The sequence below is a fragment of the Alosa alosa genome, chromosome 10, assembly GCF_017589495.1.
Source record: "Alosa alosa isolate M-15738 ecotype Scorff River chromosome 10, AALO_Geno_1.1, whole genome shotgun sequence".
Classification (NCBI taxonomy): domain Eukaryota; kingdom Metazoa; phylum Chordata; class Actinopteri; order Clupeiformes; family Clupeidae; genus Alosa; species Alosa alosa.
Genome location: NC_063198.1, coordinates 3,792,840 through 3,811,595, shown reverse-complemented (window position 1 = coordinate 3,811,595; position 18,756 = coordinate 3,792,840). Strand labels below are relative to the sequence as shown.

General features: G+C 41.9%; 1 protein-coding gene across 1 annotated transcript in view; it reads right to left on the bottom strand.

The window, feature by feature from the left end:
* Positions 1-18,756, bottom strand: part of poc1a (POC1 centriolar protein A) — an 80,601-nt gene that overhangs the window by 51,822 nt on the left and 10,023 nt on the right. Inside the window, exons 7-9 of the mRNA XM_048255752.1 lie at positions 16,730-16,863; positions 1,077-1,145; positions 542-697 (exon numbers count right to left, since the gene is read on the bottom strand). Coding sequence (XP_048111709.1) covers positions 542-697; positions 1,077-1,145; positions 16,730-16,863 — 359 coding nt within the window. The remainder of the gene's footprint in view (positions 1-541; positions 698-1,076; positions 1,146-16,729; positions 16,864-18,756) is intronic.

Genomic DNA, 18,756 nt, shown 5'->3' with positions numbered 1-18,756 from the left:
CGCAAGAGTGCCCCCAAGCATCAGTTCCATGCTCGATTAACTTTCCAGGGAATCTTTTTTATGTTTTAGCCTGTGTCTATAGAAGCAGTCTCTATAGAATTAGTGCGTGTCTGGCAGTGATGTCGGTCTGGTACGCAGAATGCATACAGGTTGGCAGATATGCAATAGACTTGCCAAGAGGTAATAAGACACAGTGTAATTTGCAACTCCACTCATCCTAACCAGTGCAATGGCCAAGGAGATTACAAGGTGCATCAGTGTTTTCATGGCAAAACATATGAGGCCAATTTTTGTAGTTAAAAATAAAGGCTTTCAGTCTTTGGTCAACACACTGCAACCCATCATGCACGCACTTCAGACAGGTGGTGAATCCAGAGCTTTGCAGGAAAATCAAAGCAAAGCTGGTTCAGGCTCTCAGAGACAGGTAGCATATCTATCTCAACTGGTCCTCCAGGGCGACCAATATTTTTTTATTATATTTATTTTTTGTTATTTAAGACAAAACACAATTCCAGTTGCTTTGCAAAGTTCTTAGAAATACCTGTGTTCGATGCTGCATGGAAGAGTTAGGGTGCTGAGGTCTGCTTGAAGTTCCACTTTGTGCCACTCCCTCCTCACTACTGAAGCACTTATGCTGCTGATTGCGCAATACCTCCCCATAATCCACTGCATCAAAGTTGGTCCTCCATAGCATCACCTGTGAATCATACATTCATTGTCACACAACAATGTATTGTACATACACACTGAGGTTACCCCTCCAGGCCATAAGATGTGTACATTTATTTACAGCAAAGACATACATTGTTTCCTGACTGATGACTGACCGATGCTGTTTATTGTTGGTTTGTAAAGTTTAGGCGAAGTAGAGAGTAACGTTAGGAATCTCTGAAATCATTGGTCCAGCCAAACCAATCACACTGATCAAAGTTAACGTTATGTCTACACTTTTCACCACGCTATTGTTGGAAATGTTTTGCAATCGTAAGTGTCCAGACTCTAACCACTGACAAATTGTCTAACCTACCTGACAAGCAAATTGTTATATATAAGCTTAAAAACATCAAGTAAGTCACCTGTTCATCAGAGCCTCCAGAAGCCAAGTAGTCACCAGTCTTCGAGAATGCAACACTTGTTGCAGGACCCTGCAGAGAAAGACCCACACACAGAGCATTAATAGAATAAAGAGCAATAGGATGGTTCATGAAATCAGGAAAATTCTAGACAGCTTCCACCGCCTACATTATCCCCTACAGCTATACAGATAGAGTTCTGTTTTTGATTGTGCTGCTGCATTGCACAGCTGTGCTGTTGCACTATTTACTACTGTTGGACATTGATTAGGCCATAGATTCTCAGCCTTTTCGGGGCTAAAGGTTGGTTTATGCTTCTGCGGGGACTCGACACAGTGGCTACACCGTTGCCTCGATACAGTCATTAACTTTTTTCAGTTCTGTGTGTCCTGTCTCTGCGCAGCTCACCACCGAAACAGTAGTTAAAGTGGCAAACTCCATAGACTGCCATGGTTAAATTTAAATGTTATTTGTTCTGCCTTTTCTGTTTTAGATTTTGTAAAAGTTTTCTGAGGTTATTTGTCTGCCAGCCAGTTAATGTTATGTTAGCAAGTTGAACTTTCCACAACTACCCACAAAGTATTGCTTGCTGGTAGAGTGTTGATTTCAAAACATTACTGACAAATAGAAAGATGTCTGAGTTTATTTGTAAAGCCTCTGTCAGGGAATTAGCATGTTGCTACTACCCACAGTTGGCTGCAGAAGAGCACACCGACTATCAACCAACAGGGCGAGTTGACCAATCACAGTCCTTGCGGTCTGCTTTGCCTCGATGCCATGTTACAATTTTCCATAGGGTTTGGAGGGGGTACAAGACAAGGCAGAGAGGCTCTGTGGAGCTACGCAGAAGCATAAATTAAGCTAAAGGCACACCAAAGCACCGTCAGAGTTTTTTTTCTTCAGTAATTTTGAACAATTCCCGGGACACTGACAGACCGGGGTGCACAAAACTTGGTGGGCATGTAGCCCCACAAGGATGACACAGAACCATTGTTTTTCTTTTTGATCCATCACCCACCCGCCACACCGGGCAGTAAGGAGGGTAGGCCGGGCACAGTTTTCTGTGAATATCTCGAGAACTGTAGGGTCGGGAACCCGCGGCTCCGGAGCCACATGCGGCTCTTTGATCCCTCTGATGTGGCTCAGCTTTTGAAAATAATTAATGAGTATTTCATTAAAATGCTTATTTTAGTTCGATTTTCAAAATGTAATATTGTAGGTCTATCAGAGTAATTTACTTTCCACCTCACTTTACTCCGTAACTGTAGCCTGCACAATATTGTTACATTCGCGGTTCGTTGCCATGTCAATATCAAACAAAATCACCGATTTCCCTCCATTTCAGTCAACGAGAACACTTTGATTGTTATTGTTGATGTGTGCGCTTGCTGTCGGCTAGATAAGGAAAATGTCAAAAAGGAAACGTCAGCGACCACAGCTTGCGAGCGCAAACACAAGCGGGCTGAAATGGGAAAGTTTCCATCCGAAGACTGATTCTGGAAAAGTGAAATGAACTGACCGTTATATATCGCACACTGCAACGATTTAGTATTGCTGTGTTAACCCTGATCAGTTCCACTTGCATGTGAGAAATCTTTCTCACATATGAAAAATATAAAAGACAAACTTGCGCTCACGTTTAAGGGCAATTCCGTGCAAAACTGTCACATCCATAACGCCAACACAATGCCATGGCAGGCTATTTAGTTGGCGTTATGGATATATGACAGTTTTGCGTGGAATTAAATGAGCCTCAATTCTTGCATGAAACTTCACCTCACTGAGGCTACGTTTATACGGTGACGAGGAAAAGAGAAGACGCAGAAGCGGCGTCTCGTCTTCATTTTTTTATTCGCGTTTAGACGAGCATTCTCAGGGGGAAATCTTTGTTTATATGAAGACGCAAGAGTATGTGATATTCGATTGGATATGCATTCCAGACCGCTGGGTGGTGGTGTGATAGAACCCGGCACGTCCGCGGCGCAGACATTCTAATTTGACAGTTTAGCCAGAGAGGTAATCAAGGATCTTTGGTTTAGCCGTTTAGACCGGGTCGCCTTCAAAACTCTACACTCTGGAAGGAGTCTTCAGATTTTTCGTCTTCAAGCCCGATGGCGGGGTCGCCGTGTAAAGCGAAAGGCACTTATGATAAAATATTTTGTCGTCTTCCTTCGCAATCGTTCTCGTATAAACGGCCCCTAAATATGAGCCAGCCAGACTCCAAGGCCATCACCAAATCTAATCTCTGGTAGGCCTAATGTTCAATTTCGCCAATGACAGGTCAACGAAAATTGAGTGTTGTGTTGTTAATTAACTATGATGTTACTTTGCATACCAAAGGACACTGATAAAATAGGGGTGATGTTTAGCCTAATTGGGAAGCCTAGGCATATACTTCTGTCATTCCACTTTACATTTCAAGTTACTTGCACTTTCCTCTGTTGAATGAAAGTAACTGTACGTTAAATATCCAAAGTTTTTCTTGTAACCGTCTTTATGTGGCTCTTCTGAGTTTAAAAAAAATTATACATTTGGTAAAAGAGGCTCTCCAATAGCGTTGCGTGGGTTAAGGTTTTTTAACATCCGCACCCACCCGACCCGTCAGGAGTGTCAATCCGCACCCACCCGACCCTCAAAAATATTAACGACCCGCACCTGACCCGAACCGACCAAAAAAATTAAAACAATGTGCCTATAGCCTAGGCTATTCTTTGTAGTTCATACTGAGGTAGAGACAATGCTTTCTTATTAACTAAACACTGAAACAAGAAGAATTTGCACTGTAGGCTATATGCTTCAACAAAGAGTTGTTGCTCTAGGCTTGGCTTGTTGGCTCGCTAGCATGTTGGATTAATTGAATCTGAATCTAGCTGCATCTGTCTAATGAGAGAATGTTGCGGGAATGCAGGATGCAGCGCACCCTCTGTCACTCTCCTGTGTGAGAGGGAGAGGGGAAGATTGAAGGTCTCGTAGACGAATCATATCTTAACCTGTTTTATGCAGTTAAAAGAGATTGCAAGAAGGTTTGTTGCACTAAATGTTCTGTAGCCTACATTATTAATAACTAAGTGAGAACTTTGTGAGAAGAAGTGCTTTGTCAATTTTTGACCCGCCCCGCCCGCACCCGCGATATTTTCCGATCAAGCTTACCCACACCCGCCCGACCCGCGGGTAAACCCCCGGGAGTCCGCGGGTAACGGGTTGACCCACGCAACACTACTCTTCAGGCAAAAAAAGGTTCCCGACCACTGGTCTAGGATGACCAAATCATTTTTGTATGTTGGTCTCCAGGGGCCATGTCAACACATCCCATATCCACTCATTTGAGGTATAGCGCCACCTAGTTAAAGATGAAAAGGCAAAAAAGAGGCATTGTAATCACAGGTACCTTTGAATGACAGGTTCAAAACTACACGGAATTTGAAGTATAGGATCATTGACATCCTCTGAATACATGCCAAGTTTCATGGAATTGTGTTCATGGGGGGCCATATCAGCTACACGCACGCATGCAAGCACGCACGCACACACACACACATGCACACACACAGGCATGCACACACACAGGCATGCACACACCCACACGTGCACACACACACATGCAGGCACACATACACACGCACTCACACACACACACTTAATGCAACACAGAGCTTGAAAGCATTGACTGTATATATAGAACAAACAAAAACTAAACCCTTCGTGGAATTTATCTACTAGGCTAGTGAAGGTAGGTGAAGAGCTACCTCGCTGGTGTGTTTAATTTGGTTCCTTGGTTAAAATATATGTAGGCTACGTTTTTTTGCAGAAAATTGCATCTGCTAATAAACTTAAACATAAACACAAACAAACATGATTTCCTGTGAAATCCCTGACTGCGCCTTCATCGTTAGCCTATTATTTGACAACACCAAACTAGGAGAGGAATAAACGGCAGCTGTTCACAAAGTTCACTTGCATGTTTTTTTTTTTATTAGGCAATTTTTTTGCAGCGGCGCTTAAATTATAGGAGCGGTGCTGCGCCGCTACTGAATACATAGTAGTGGAATGGAAATTTCTAAGTGACCCCAAAATTTTGACCGGTAGTGTATACATATTATTTGGTGGTCATTCAAAGGTAGCAAAGGCAGAGTGAATTCACACCCTGAATGTTCAGAAATAAAGTGCCTCAAATTTATCAAATTGGTTGACAAAATCCAGTCTCATGAGTTAACGAGCTTGGTGCAGAGATGATAGAGATGTTTAAGGGCAATATTTGTAAAATCTTAATCCGGAAGCTGATAGCTGTCTTATATTCCTTTTCCACACTCTCTCTCCTACTCTCCCACTCACAGCCATATCAAGCACATATCAAGCGCAGCCCATCTTTGCACACCCCCATCCTTCAAGAATGACACACAGAAAGATTAAGCTGGCCCTCTTTACCTCACCTCATAACAGAGTGGCGCATGCTTTCAGAGGCAGCCCACTCACTAACCCACTCCCACAGGCAGTACTGTGTGAATGCCACAGAGCTGCCAGGAGACCGCCTGCACCACTACAAACACACACATACAGAGAGAGAATGCATAGACAGCAGAGACTCAAGAGTGTGAGTCAGCATCGGTGGGTGGTTTCCTTGACATCTTTTCCCAAACACTCTTTGGCCGGATAATTTAAACAAAGCAGCAGTAAAGAGCACTAGACAAAACTATGAAATGCTCAGGTTGTGATGGAGATTTATGAGCCAGCACAGGTGTGAACAGTCCCATTTTTAGTATAATATAAATGCATATGGGGGAGTTTTAGAGCTTGGCAAAAAGTAAAGGGAGTTGGACTCAAGATTACTTTAATCATTACCAAATATGACGGCGATCATTTACACAGTACTGCTGTGTGTGCTAACTTAACACTGATTATGAGAGCAGTTGAAAGACACAATATACAAGTAAAAATCAACGATGAAGAAGAGGTAAAAACAAAACAGCAGATCTAAAGATTGTACAATACTAAAGATGAACCAATCTGATACTCACAATCGTAAAAATTATTTTATATTATATTTCTTGCCTCAGTATGGGTGAATAAATGTTTAAATCATTTATTATTTGTCTCTCTACACATGTAGTTTATTTGCTAAAATTCCCTTGTGGCTTAGGGACTGTACGATATTTACCGGGGGGTCGTCAGGGGGGGAGGGCCTAAGAGAATTTTTTAAGCCTTAAGGGAAGGCCCAGGAGAAATTTTTTGGCCTGGGGGGAGGGCCGAGGAAAATTCTTTTTCCCTGATCCATGATATTTTTTTTCCCTGATCAATGATCCGTTTTCTATATTTTAAAAGGTTTGTAGGCCAAAACATGATTCACGTCTCTTTGACAGAGTGGGCGAGTCCAAAAAGTCGCAACCCTACCTGAATCTCCCACCACCCCCCCTGTAAGCTTGCAGGTTTTTAAACATGGCGTCTAGTGAAGCAGCAAGGCGCAAACATGGTGGCTTTCTGCAAAGACGAAGCAATGTCCGGGAAGCTTGTATGGTTCACCCGAGATTACGAATATCATTACAGTCCCTTAATGCTGCAGATACACTGGAAAAGCTCAGCTCAGAGGTTACGCTTGTTTCACTTTACTGGCAAATCGTAGCCCTTGATGAAGTCACATGAGCTGCAATAAAGTTTGGGAACGTAGTAAACAAATTGGCAGCATCTTTGTGGACATTCGGTGATGAAAAATTTGCATTTATATCTTAATATGAGACTGTATCATTTGTACTTAGCCTAGGCCAGTGGTTCTCAAACTTTTTCTTTCATTCCCCACTTTGATCAAGGGGGCATTTTCAAGCCCCACCTGTCCATCATCGCTCTAAGAAAGTGCATCAAGCTTAAAATTGTCACATTTATTGAAATAACGACAAGTTCTATGTCCTCTTCAGCAGAGTTAAAATCAGCTGGTGCTGCAGATATAATATAAATAAATACATAATGTGCCACTGTAAATTAAACACACATATTTCTGTTTTCCAGCAACATATTAGCAAGCACAGCACAGGCCAATATTTTTAACCAAAGCGACTAACAACATGGTAAACAGTAAGTTTTAGAACAATTCTCACAATTTTAGGACAGTTTAAAAAAACAAAAAAACATTAGAGTACAGTAAGAATAAGTCGTCGGTGAGTGCTGTTTTTAACAGTTACTTGTCAGTTTAAAAGCGGCTGGTGAGTGCTAGGATCAGTAAGACTTGTTGTAAGTGTTGCTATGAGTAGGTGTTCTCTAAAGAGCTGGGTCTTCAGGAGTTTTTGAAAGTGGAAAAGGATGTCCCTGCCCTTGTAGGAACTGGCAGTGTGTTCCATTCAGCGAGGAACAACAGATGAGAAAAGTTTGGATTGGCTTGAAGCGTGCCCGGTGGTAGAGCTGGGCGTCGTTATTAAGTCAGAGGGCGCAGCCCGGTCTGGAGGTAGTGTAAGTCTGTATGAGGGGGCATTCAAGTAGGTGGGAGCAGAACCGGAGACTACAGGCCAATATTTTTTGGGTTGGTTGTACCAATATATTCAATGAAATGGGAGACCTGTCAGGAGGGCATTGCCAACATGAGATGACAATTAACCATGGATCCAGTAATCCAATTTTCATTTGTAGAGTGCAAAACGGATCCATAATCAACAGATCATTTACTTGGTTGTCAACAACTCCTAGATTTCTTACAGTCCTGGGAAATGTATTGTATGAAATAATGACCAGCAGTTCAGTCTTTGAGAGGTTCAGGGATGGTGTGCCTTCATGTAGGTCTGAAAGGCAATCGAGATCCGTGCTGAAACCAGGGGGTAGTCAGGTGGAAAAGGACAGATAGAGCTGTGTGTGGAGTCTGCATAGCAGTGGTATGGCTTGCCGTCTTGAGTAGGATAATCTGTCCCAAGGAGGTGGTGTAGATAGCAAAGAGGAGGGGGCCCAGCACTGATCCCTGGGGGACCCCTGTGGTTAGATGGTGAGGTGCGGATAGCTGACCAAGCCATGATCACGTTAAGCAGCGTCCTGTGAGGTAGGATTCAAACCAGGAGAGAGCAGAACCGGAGATTCCCATGTCAGCGAGTATAGAGAAGGATCACGGTGATTAACCGTGTCAAAGGCAACCCGATAAGTCAAGCAGAATGAGTACTGATGACCCGGCGGTGCAGCCCTGGCATTGTACAATATATTCAATGAAATAGCCTACCAACATGCTGCATTAAATGGATCCAGTAATCCAATCATTAAATGGATCCATAATCCAGGCATACTGAACACTGCTGGTTGGGAAATATTTTTGAAATAAATTTTGCAGGGATGTGATGTAGGCCTACTGTTTAATACATGGGATCACAAGAGTGGCTCCCGAATCAGCGATTTCACTCAGATTCTCAAAGGCATTAATATACTGTTGCGATCGAGGCGCCTGTCCATACCTCGAGTTTTTTAGTGAATGCAGTAATCTTATCTGCTATGTGAGGTAGGTGCTTGTCTTTGCCTTGTAACTGGAGATTTAACTCATTGAGCTTTCCAAATATATTGCTAAGAGGCCAGCTTCATCAAGAAATTTTCATTAGTGAACGTGCTTGCAGATTCGTATGCGCTTTTCCTCCAAGAAGAGGTGAGACAGAGCTCAAACATGCGCGACAGCACTTTACCTCAGGAAAGCCACCTTGCCTCGCTGTGAAACAGTAGGCTACAGCTGTGTGGTCAGCTCCCATCTCCTCGCAAAGTGCGGGGAACAGACGCTCTTTTAAGGGCCGGGTCTGGATGAAATTCACCACTCTCACAACCTTGTTCAAAATCTCATTCAGGTCAGGACTAAGCTGCCTTGATACGAGCGCTTCCCTATGAATAACACAGTGCGTCCATTGCGCACCGGGTGCTACCTAGGCCAGGCTACAGATAAAAAAATAAACAACTCCTGTTTTCATGTCAGTTCGCGCCCCACTTGGCATGTCTCCGCGGCCCAATAGTGGGTCGCGACCCACAGTTTGGCCTAGGCAGAACTTTTGCAAGATGAAGTTCACACAAGTCACCAGGCATACCGGTATGTGAGTTCAAGCAATCTTTATTATTTTTATGTAGCAAAAACTGGTAGAAAAAGGCCCACTCTGATATTATTCTTAACCACACATAAAACGGCATGTTTTCCCCTTGTTCTGATTCCGAAGCATATAGCCTACGAGAGGCGTAGTATTGTAGAGATCAGCGCTGCGTTTGTACTCGTGTGTGTATGTGTGCTTATGACATTTGCTGGCCGTTTTAACCTTGTAAACGTAATTTTTCGACCAGTTTTATTTGATTCATGTAGGAGGGAGGGGCTAGGAGAATTTGAGCCGGGGGGAGGCCCCTGGAAAAAAAAATTTGACCAGGGGGGAGGGCCAGGCAGAACATTTTTAACCCGATCGTTTGGCGACCGGCCTCCCCCTAAATATCGTACAGTCCCTTAATGTATGGTCAACAAAACGGAACCTGACAGTAAGAATCGCAGAACATAAAGCGGTAAATAGAAATGGCAATATGGATTATGCCATAGCTAGACACTGCAAAGAGAAAAAACATGGACCGGCCACTACCCTTAAATTCATTGGCATTGAGGGAGTACAACCCCACCCAAGAGGGGGCAACTTAATTAAATGACTTTTAAGAAGGGAGCCCTTTTGGATCCATGAATTAAACACACTTGAACCTTTTGGTCTTAATGAATTACAGAATTGGAGTGTGACATGATATCTTTTAGTACTTAAATTAGGGCTGGGCGATATATCGATATAAAAGATATATCGATATATTTTAAAATGCAACATGGAATTAGACCATATGCTAATTGTGGCAAGAGGCAAGCCGAAGGCTGCTGACGAGTGCCCGCGCTAATTGTGAAGCAATTTACAAAAGATTCACTGAACAAAAATGCTGATGTGGCAATCAAGCATTTTGGACGATATATTGGCACAAGCTAGCAGCAGAACAATTGCTCGGCTGGCCACCTCCGAGAGGGCGAGAGAAAAAAATATGCGCATAGCCTAAATTTCAGTAAATAAATAAATAAATAAAGTACAAACAAAACTATTACTGGCCTTTATTTGTCCGAATCTGAGGCCCAAACAGAATCCTGGCCATACCGGCAATTTGAGGATTTAGGTATGCATGTGTTTCAGGCATAGCGCAACCACTAATCTCTGACAAAGTGCACAGAACTGCATTTGAGAGCGCTCTCTCGCGGCTAGACAGTAATGTTTCATGTAGGGTTCATGTCAGTTATGAATTAACATTTAAAAGCATGTTCAATTATATATTTTTTCATTTATAAGTCGCACCTGACTAAGTCGCAGGGCCAGCCAAACTATGAAAAAAAGTGTGACTTATAGTCCGGAAAATACGGTACTCATATTTGACTGAACATTTCATTTTACAGCTTTAACTTTGCAGAAAAAATATCGGGATATATATCGTATATCGATATTTAACCTAAATATATCGGGATATGACTTTTGGTCCATACAGTGGTCATCGCTTTCAAATAGCCACTTCAGTCGCGCATTACGAGGCGTGAAGCTGCGTGAAGCTTTAGTACCACTTTCAGCCACTGTGCGTCGCTCTGTCAGTAGCCTGACTGCCGCCCCTTCTGAAAAAGCAGGAGGCTAGGCTACCTTTAAACGTAATTGTTACCGAGAGGAATCCCAGCCTACGAATTCAATAACAAAATAAATGTTGTAATTAAACATTACCTCGATTAAGGCTATTTGGGTATGGCTTAAGGCTTGACTACACGGTGGTAGCGAAAATCGAAATCTGCTTTTGATAGCCTACCAGTGCCGCTCCACAAAACGAAAAAATATCTTAATTTGCTGTCTATGTTATTGTCAGTGTTGGGGGTAACGCAACTACGCAAATCAAAACAGTGTCTTAATTTGCCCTACTTCTTGACTTCAATGTAGTCAATTGACTGCTTGACATGTCATTTTTATTTTTCTGTACAATAAACAAATTACATCTGCTTTATGCCGCAGAATTACATTCATATTTGGCTGACTGCAGATGTGCCACTTCCCTCCCCATATTCCAAGATTAAGATAGTAGCCTATACAAAAAGCACTTCATACTATCAAAAAAATCGTTAAAACGAATAGCTATTTGCAATTTGACAAAACACTGGTCCTCATTTTGCGAATGCGAGGACGATATGAGCCTGTTGCATTTAGTTAGATGTCCGAGTCACGCATAATGTTTGAAAACCACTGGCTCGTAATCACAATAATTTAACACACGACAGTTGGATAGCCTACTTCATCATGTCTCCATGCCTACATTTTTGTGAGTAGCATAGAGATCGTTAAAAACAATAAAGTATGGCTCTCCGTTTGAGACATCGAAAACTTATATTTTTAATAGACTACCGTCGAAGATGCTGACTTGCAAAAGCCTCGGGATAACACTTTATCTCCACTATCATCAGTCATGCCCCTTGATCAAAGTGGGGAATGAAATAAAAGTTTGAGAACCACTGGCTTAACAAGTTACCTGCAGTCCAGAACACAGAATCTGTTGCAATATTCTGATGATCGGCGATGATATCGGCAAATGTTTGTTTTCCAAAGTAAGAATTTCACTTCATGCACCTTCGACAATGAATAGCTCATTACACTTGTTACTGTTAAACGTAGGCCTACCTGGTATCATTACAAACATTATTCTGTGTCCTAAAACTGGCATATTTTATGGCATTGTGTCATGTAAGTTCGTTGCAAAATCTAGAGAAATGTGTGAGGTGGTCAGCGGGGGACAATTGAGACACATATTGGATTGTGTTATTACTTGAACATTCCACACTATCCACAGCTGTGGTAGGCCCATCAGGGGCAGGAGGATTACTGTTAGCGCAGGCTTTATATAAAATTCTTCAACAGAAGGCCTCGAATGTTGTCTTGTTTGTGGAGCGCTTTGCTTCACTTCTGTAATCTCGGCCTCATTGAAAATGAGGGCTTCCCTTAATGACCCTCCAAGAATAAATAAAGGTTGAATGAATGAATGAATGAATGAATGAATGAATGAATGAATGAATGAATGAATGAATGAATGAATGAATGAATGAAAAATAAAGGCCTGTGGTTTGCGCAGCCTACAGTAAATAACAGACCTGCCAGAATGTGCGTTATGATGCTTTTTTACGAGCAAGATGTTTTTGGTACCCCACGACACTGCATGTTCTTAAATAACAATGATCATCAGTAATATTCGACCATTAATTTGGGTAAATGGGCAAGCGTGACCACCTTGATTGGCTGATTGGCTGATGATTGTAACGCGGGCATGATTCCAAACACCTCCCTTACGATGAGTGACAGGTGACCGGTCTCAGAATGCGTGCGCTACACAAGGACGGAAGATGATGAATAACTGGGGCCATAGGCTATTCACAAAGGCTTTTATCTTACTACTAGGAGTAGGCTACTCTTAAATCGCACTTAAAGATTTTAGCTTGGAGTTTTCTCTTAAAAGTTATTCACAAAGCCTTTCAGACAACTCCTAAACTAGGAGTGAGTCTTCGTGGCTATGGATGACGTCATTACTCATGCACGAGCTTGACTGAAGTGACCACCTTGATTGGCTGACGATTGTAACGCTGAATTCCAAACACCTCTCTTCCGATGATGAGTGACAGGTGACAGGTCGGAGAATGCGCATGCACTACACAAGTAGTCGCGAAGGACGGAAGATGATTAATAACTGAATAAAAAAAGCCTAGCCTAAATGAATAAAGAGTAAGGCAAAACAAATAGCCTAGTAGCCTAATGAAACATAGGCCTATGGATTGATGCAGTAGCCTACCTTTGCAACATTATTAAATGAATCTGTCACCATATGCCCAGGCTACGTTTGCAAAGAGGAGAACATTTTAATTTGATTCACAATGAAACGTTACATTTCATTTACATGTTAACAATGAGTAGTTTTGGTTGTTGTTGGTGGCGTTATTGCATCCCTTTTATGAATGCAAAATTGTTCCCTCGCGATTGGAAGCTCCTGTTAAGCATAGGCTACGATTTCAAAACATTGCAAACGTAAAATGCCACAAAAAAAGCTGTTTATGAATAGGTCTTAGTGAGTTATGAGTCCTCTCGACTTAAGCTGTCCCAGACTTAGGTGCTACTTTTAGGTCTAAAATGCTTCGTGAATTACTTTTTGTGAAAAAACTAGGAGTCCTAAAGTTACGCAGGAGTGAAACGCCCATTATTTTTAGGAGTTGCTCCTAAATTCGCCAGTTAGGAGCTACTTTTAGCCTTAAAATTCTTTGTGAATCCGGCCCTGAATAAAAAGGCCTAGCCTAAATGAATCAAGATTGATGTAGTATCTTTGTAACATTATTAAATTATTCTGTTACTATGCCTACGTTTGCAAAAGAGAACATTTTAATTTGATTCACAATAATGTTACATTTAATTTACATGTTGACAATGATTAGCCTAGTTTTGGTTGTTGTTGGCGGCGTTATTGCATGTTAGTTATGCCTACAATGCAAAATTGCTTCCTCACGATTGGAAGCTCCTGTAGCTGCATAGGATTTCAAAACACGGCAAAATGCCGCAGGTTTGTGAATAGGTCTGTGAGTAAGGAGTCCTCTTGACTTCTTTTAAGCTGTCAGAGGTGGGAAGGTGTGATTTGTTGGGGGCAGGGGCGGATTAACTGGGCACAAATGTCTGATGGCCCCCCTTCCCCCCAGCCAACGTGAATCGGGTGGTTAGTTAATAGGCCTATCGTGAAGATTTTTTCTGCCATCTAAGGCACGAGCGCATCTGTGAGGCCATGCCTCACCAAGTAGCTCGTTTGTTTACAACTAACATTCCATTTAATTAAACTGCTTTATAGGCTATGCCGAAATAGTTTTCAACATTTTGAATATTATTATATATTAGTGTCGGGTGAATTGAAATGTTCTCAAAGTAGATGGCTGAAAGCTGCTTGGGATCCCCCTCGTCAAGCAATATAACCATACAAACGCGCTTCCTGCACTCATTGTTTCAAAAGGAGTAATTTTGGCTTTGTCAGAACTGAAGAGCTGTGGACAGCACGGCACGGTATGCCCAATGAAAATAAATTAACGCAACGCAACACAACACAGACCCCGCTTCTCTCGCATCAGTCACTGACAGTAACCTAGAATAAATGCATGGGGAAAAACACTTCCCCATGACAAAGACATCGTAAAACACTGAAAGTTAATATTTTGTCACTAGCAACATACATCTGTCCTTTGTTAAATGTATTATGTTCCAAGTAGCCTATGCGTAATTCTGTTTCATAAAGTTGAACAAATACATTTGCTTATTTCACAGAAAAATATAAATAGCCAGTTAGGGTCTACAGTGCAGAGTTGGTAAGTTATGGTAGGCCAACTTGCAGTGAACACACAAACAGGGGAAATTCTTTCTCTTGTAGCTGAGTAGCCTCAGGTGCGCACGTAGACATAAGGCCGAACATGCAAGCGCCAATGAATCGTGCTCTCACGACAATCACGCCGTTAAACTTAAATAGGTTAACATCACTCTAAGTTCGCCTTCAAGCAAGGAAAAACGATGATTTGAAGACATCTGTTTCGCTGGAAGGGCAAGGGGGTAGCAACAGGGCAACACAGAGACAGGCCCGATGGCAGGGCTGTTATGAGAGTATTAAAATATGGGATATTCTACGGAAAACATTAAAACGGCAAGACAGCGGGGAAAGTTAAAATACGTGATAAACACGGAAAAAGTTGGCATGCATTGTTTCGTCCCCGTGCACAGGGATTATTTGTCATATTATTAATCACATATGATTATTTGTGAAATTGTGCAAACAGGCGCAAACACATTTGAAAAGCAAGGACTGGTAGCATGCAAGCTCACGGGAAAGATTGATTTAAGAACGTTATCACAGTGTGTGGCTGTGGCGCGGGCGGAAGACAGCGACAATTGGCAGGGGAGGGTCATGTCTTTTTTAACAATTCTGTCGGAGGGTCATTGAACAATTTCTAGCAGGCAAGAGAGGGTCATGCAACTTGCAACTGAAGCACTCAAAATTCCTCCGTGGCCCCTTCAATAAATAACTAACAGTCCCTAGATTGCTGCTGGGCTATATGTCTTGGTTCATGTCTGTTAACAACTCATTGCCGTCAAAGCGCATAGCCTATCTCAAGGTTGCACCCATTACAAACAAACATGCAATGTGAACGCCTGGGATTGGGGAGAGCACTAAATGCTCTACTGAATAAGCACGAAGACAAACCTTTAAATGAAAAACACTCTTTAATAATCAAAAAAAATAAAAATAAACCGCTAATGAAGTAAACTTGTAGCCTAGAAATCTAGACGCGCCCCTAGGGCTAGTCTAGCAACTCTCCGTTGGCTTGTGGGCTCCAGAAATCGAAACTTAATCAGGCCAATGAAATCGTGTATAGAGTCGTTAGGTGGGCTTAACATAATGATTGATGGCAGAGTTGCAACGGTTTGGCTTGAATTCCCTGCTACTTGGAAACAAATAAGATGGATGTTGCTGCTGGCGAACAGTGTGACACGAGTTAAGCTTTTATTAAAGTTGGCAAACGTTTGAACTAGCCAACTAGCTCCGCTGGTGGGAAACGCATGGGTCTCACAGCGCTGCCGCTGTCCTATTGCGTGCAGAGGGAATTTGAAAGACAACTGATTATCCCGCCCCTCGGACTGAGCACTGCGAACGGTGAGTGTCCAGACCCTACATTTTAATGTGGGTCTGGCTTGTCAGGCTAGTAAACTTGTTGTGACCATCAAAAATCATTTATCGCCTGTAACTCCGTGATAACAGGACGTAACAGGAAGGCATTTGGCTGAGCAACAGAGGTTATATGCTCTATATTTTGTCCAAATGATGTCTGTCTATCATCGTTGCACTCGGAGAAAACCAGAATGTTTAATTTGTCCTGCGTTTTTTCTACGGCTGCAAACGGGATTCACTCAAGAGTTAACCAAATATTTCTTTTTATTAGGGCAGGGCAGGCATATTTCTGGCTATTAAATTATTTCTAAACCAGTCTGCTAAAGTCTGTAGTGAAGTCTGTGTAGGGTTTTCCAGGCTCCATTTCTTTTTACGAGACACCCTGCTCACTTGAGCCATCTACCGGTTGTTTGGGTTGTTGCAGCGTCTCACTGGAAAAATACAAATTAAAGTCGCGTGATACCGCGTGATCCCACGCGCGGACCGCGAGTGAAGGTGGCCAAGTCGAAGCACTGCCCACTGTATCGCCCAGCCTTAACTTAAATGTTAACTTATGATATCAAATTGTACGAGTTGTGAATGGTGGATATTGAAGTGATAACCATGTAAGTTGTGATGGTATGTTCTTTGTATTGTAGGGATACACAGCCAGGACGGGTGAAATTATTATACGCATTGACCTTTTATTGTTGGTAGTATTTCATAGATTGTATTTTTGGTGCAAAACTATATAAAATCGAATTGTACACAGTCAAGATCATGTGACACCACAATTGTCTATTTCACCTGTGGGTTTCATCCAAAATCAGAGAGCGAACCTGAGGAAGCCAAACGGCGAAAGGCATTGTTCACTCCCAATAAAGCAATTCTTCACATCAGACCAGTGGTAGTGATAATTTCCACTTTTTAAAACATTTAATAGCTTATTTGGGTTTGGAAAATGTTACCTGATGGCCATGTAGCGTATAAAGTAGCCTTCCTTCCACCAAGTCCAGGATCTTCAGCGTAGAATCGTTAGAGGCCGTGATGAGGTAGTTCCCAGTAGGATGAAAGGACAAACCATTTACTGCTGCACTGTGCACTGTGGAGGTAAAGAATGTGAATTATCAAAACAACTAAAATGTCACAGAATACAAAATTTTAATAGGAGTTCTGTTTACTGAAACAAAAGACCATGATAAAACCATTCAGTAAGACTCTTACTAGTTTATGCGAAAGTATTGCAGTAGCTACTGTACAGTGCCTATAAAAAAATGTTCAACCCCTTGGATATTTCCACTTTTACTGCTTTTATAAATGGAATCCTGATCAATTTAATTTGGCCTTTTTTACAATAATTTACAAAAGTCCCTTCTTTAATGTCAAAGTAAAGTAGATTTCTACAAAGTAATGTTAATGAATTAATTAAAAATATATAATGCAAAATAAGCAATTGCATAAATGTTCACCCCCTTCAAGCACCTTCGGCCGCAATTAAAACATGGAGTCTGCGTGAAAGTAAAGTAGATTTCTACAAGGTAATGTTAATTAATTCATCAAAAATATATAATGCAAAATAAACGTTCGCATAATGTTCAACCCCTAGCCTGGCTAACGCCAGACCTCATCTCATTGAGATGGGGTCTGGGAACCACAAATTCATTTTCTCGTATTTGAGGCGTGGTTTACAAATGCCCAGAGCCGTTTATTTGGCGCTACGAATGTCTATCAAATACGTCTGTACATAGCTCATGGCCTAAAGGCCCATTCACACCAAGAACGATAACGATAACTATAACTATAACCATAACGATAAAAGCGTTCACACTGAACAACGATAAACAAAGTCTCTCATTGTGTTAATAAATGTGAGGGCTAAAATTCGATGGGTTCTGATTGGCTATTAGCATTTTATCGTTGTGAAAATCACTCTGAAAGTGATCCCCAACGATATCGTTCTTCATGTCGTTATCGTTATAGTTTATGTGTGAACGTCGTCATTCATATTAACGAGAACGATATTTATTTATAGTTATCGTTATCGTTTTTGGTGTGAAAGGCTTAAGGCCCAGTGTTGCATAGACGTCGTCATCGTCTTGCTGAACCTTCCAGACACTGGTGTCTATATTACTATACTATTGAGAATGAGGAGATTTAGCCACGACATAGCGTCCCGCCCCCAAGATCACGACATCTGTCATTTTGGAAAGATACCTGCCAGAACGCGTTCATTGATTGTGTTGTTAACAGAAGAGGTAGTTGTGATTCCGCACGACTTTAAGATGCCTGGAAGAGACTGCTGCGTGAAAAACTGCTCCAGAGCATCACACGATTGTTGTGGAATCCTTAGAAACCATGGGTTGTGCTTTTTTTTGTTTCCCCATGTATGGAAAAAGATGAGGCTGCAGTTGATGTCTGCCAAACTTTGACAGGTGTCCGGCTGAGTTTATCCGTGTCCAGCTAACGTTAATGTTAGGAAACCGTGAGGATTACTAGCCTGATCCTTATGTTACAATAGCAACCAATCACCTAAGCAGATTTTCTAAAATCGTAAATTTAACTCCTCAATATCTATGGAGAAAAAATCATGTCAACTTCTTAATTTCCTCTTAATTTAAGTATAAGCATATAGTGTACTCTTTTGATCCTGTGAGGGAAATTTGGTCTCTGCATTTATCCCAATCCGTGAATTAGTGAAACACACTCAGCACACAGTGAACACACAGTGAGGTGAAGCACACACTAATCCCAACAGTGAGCTGCCTGCTACAGCGGCGCTCGGGGAGCAGTGAGGGGTTAGGTGCCTTGCTCAAGGCGCACTTCAGCCGTTCGGTTTCTTACAGGTTGGGTCATCGTTGCCGATAACATGCTAGCATTGTGCTAATGAATGATGTCATTGAAACTTTTGAAAGGCTTTTTAGAACATTTAAGTGACTTTAAAAAATATAATACTTAACAGTGTGTATTTTCTTTGCCTCCCCTTTTGAATGAAACA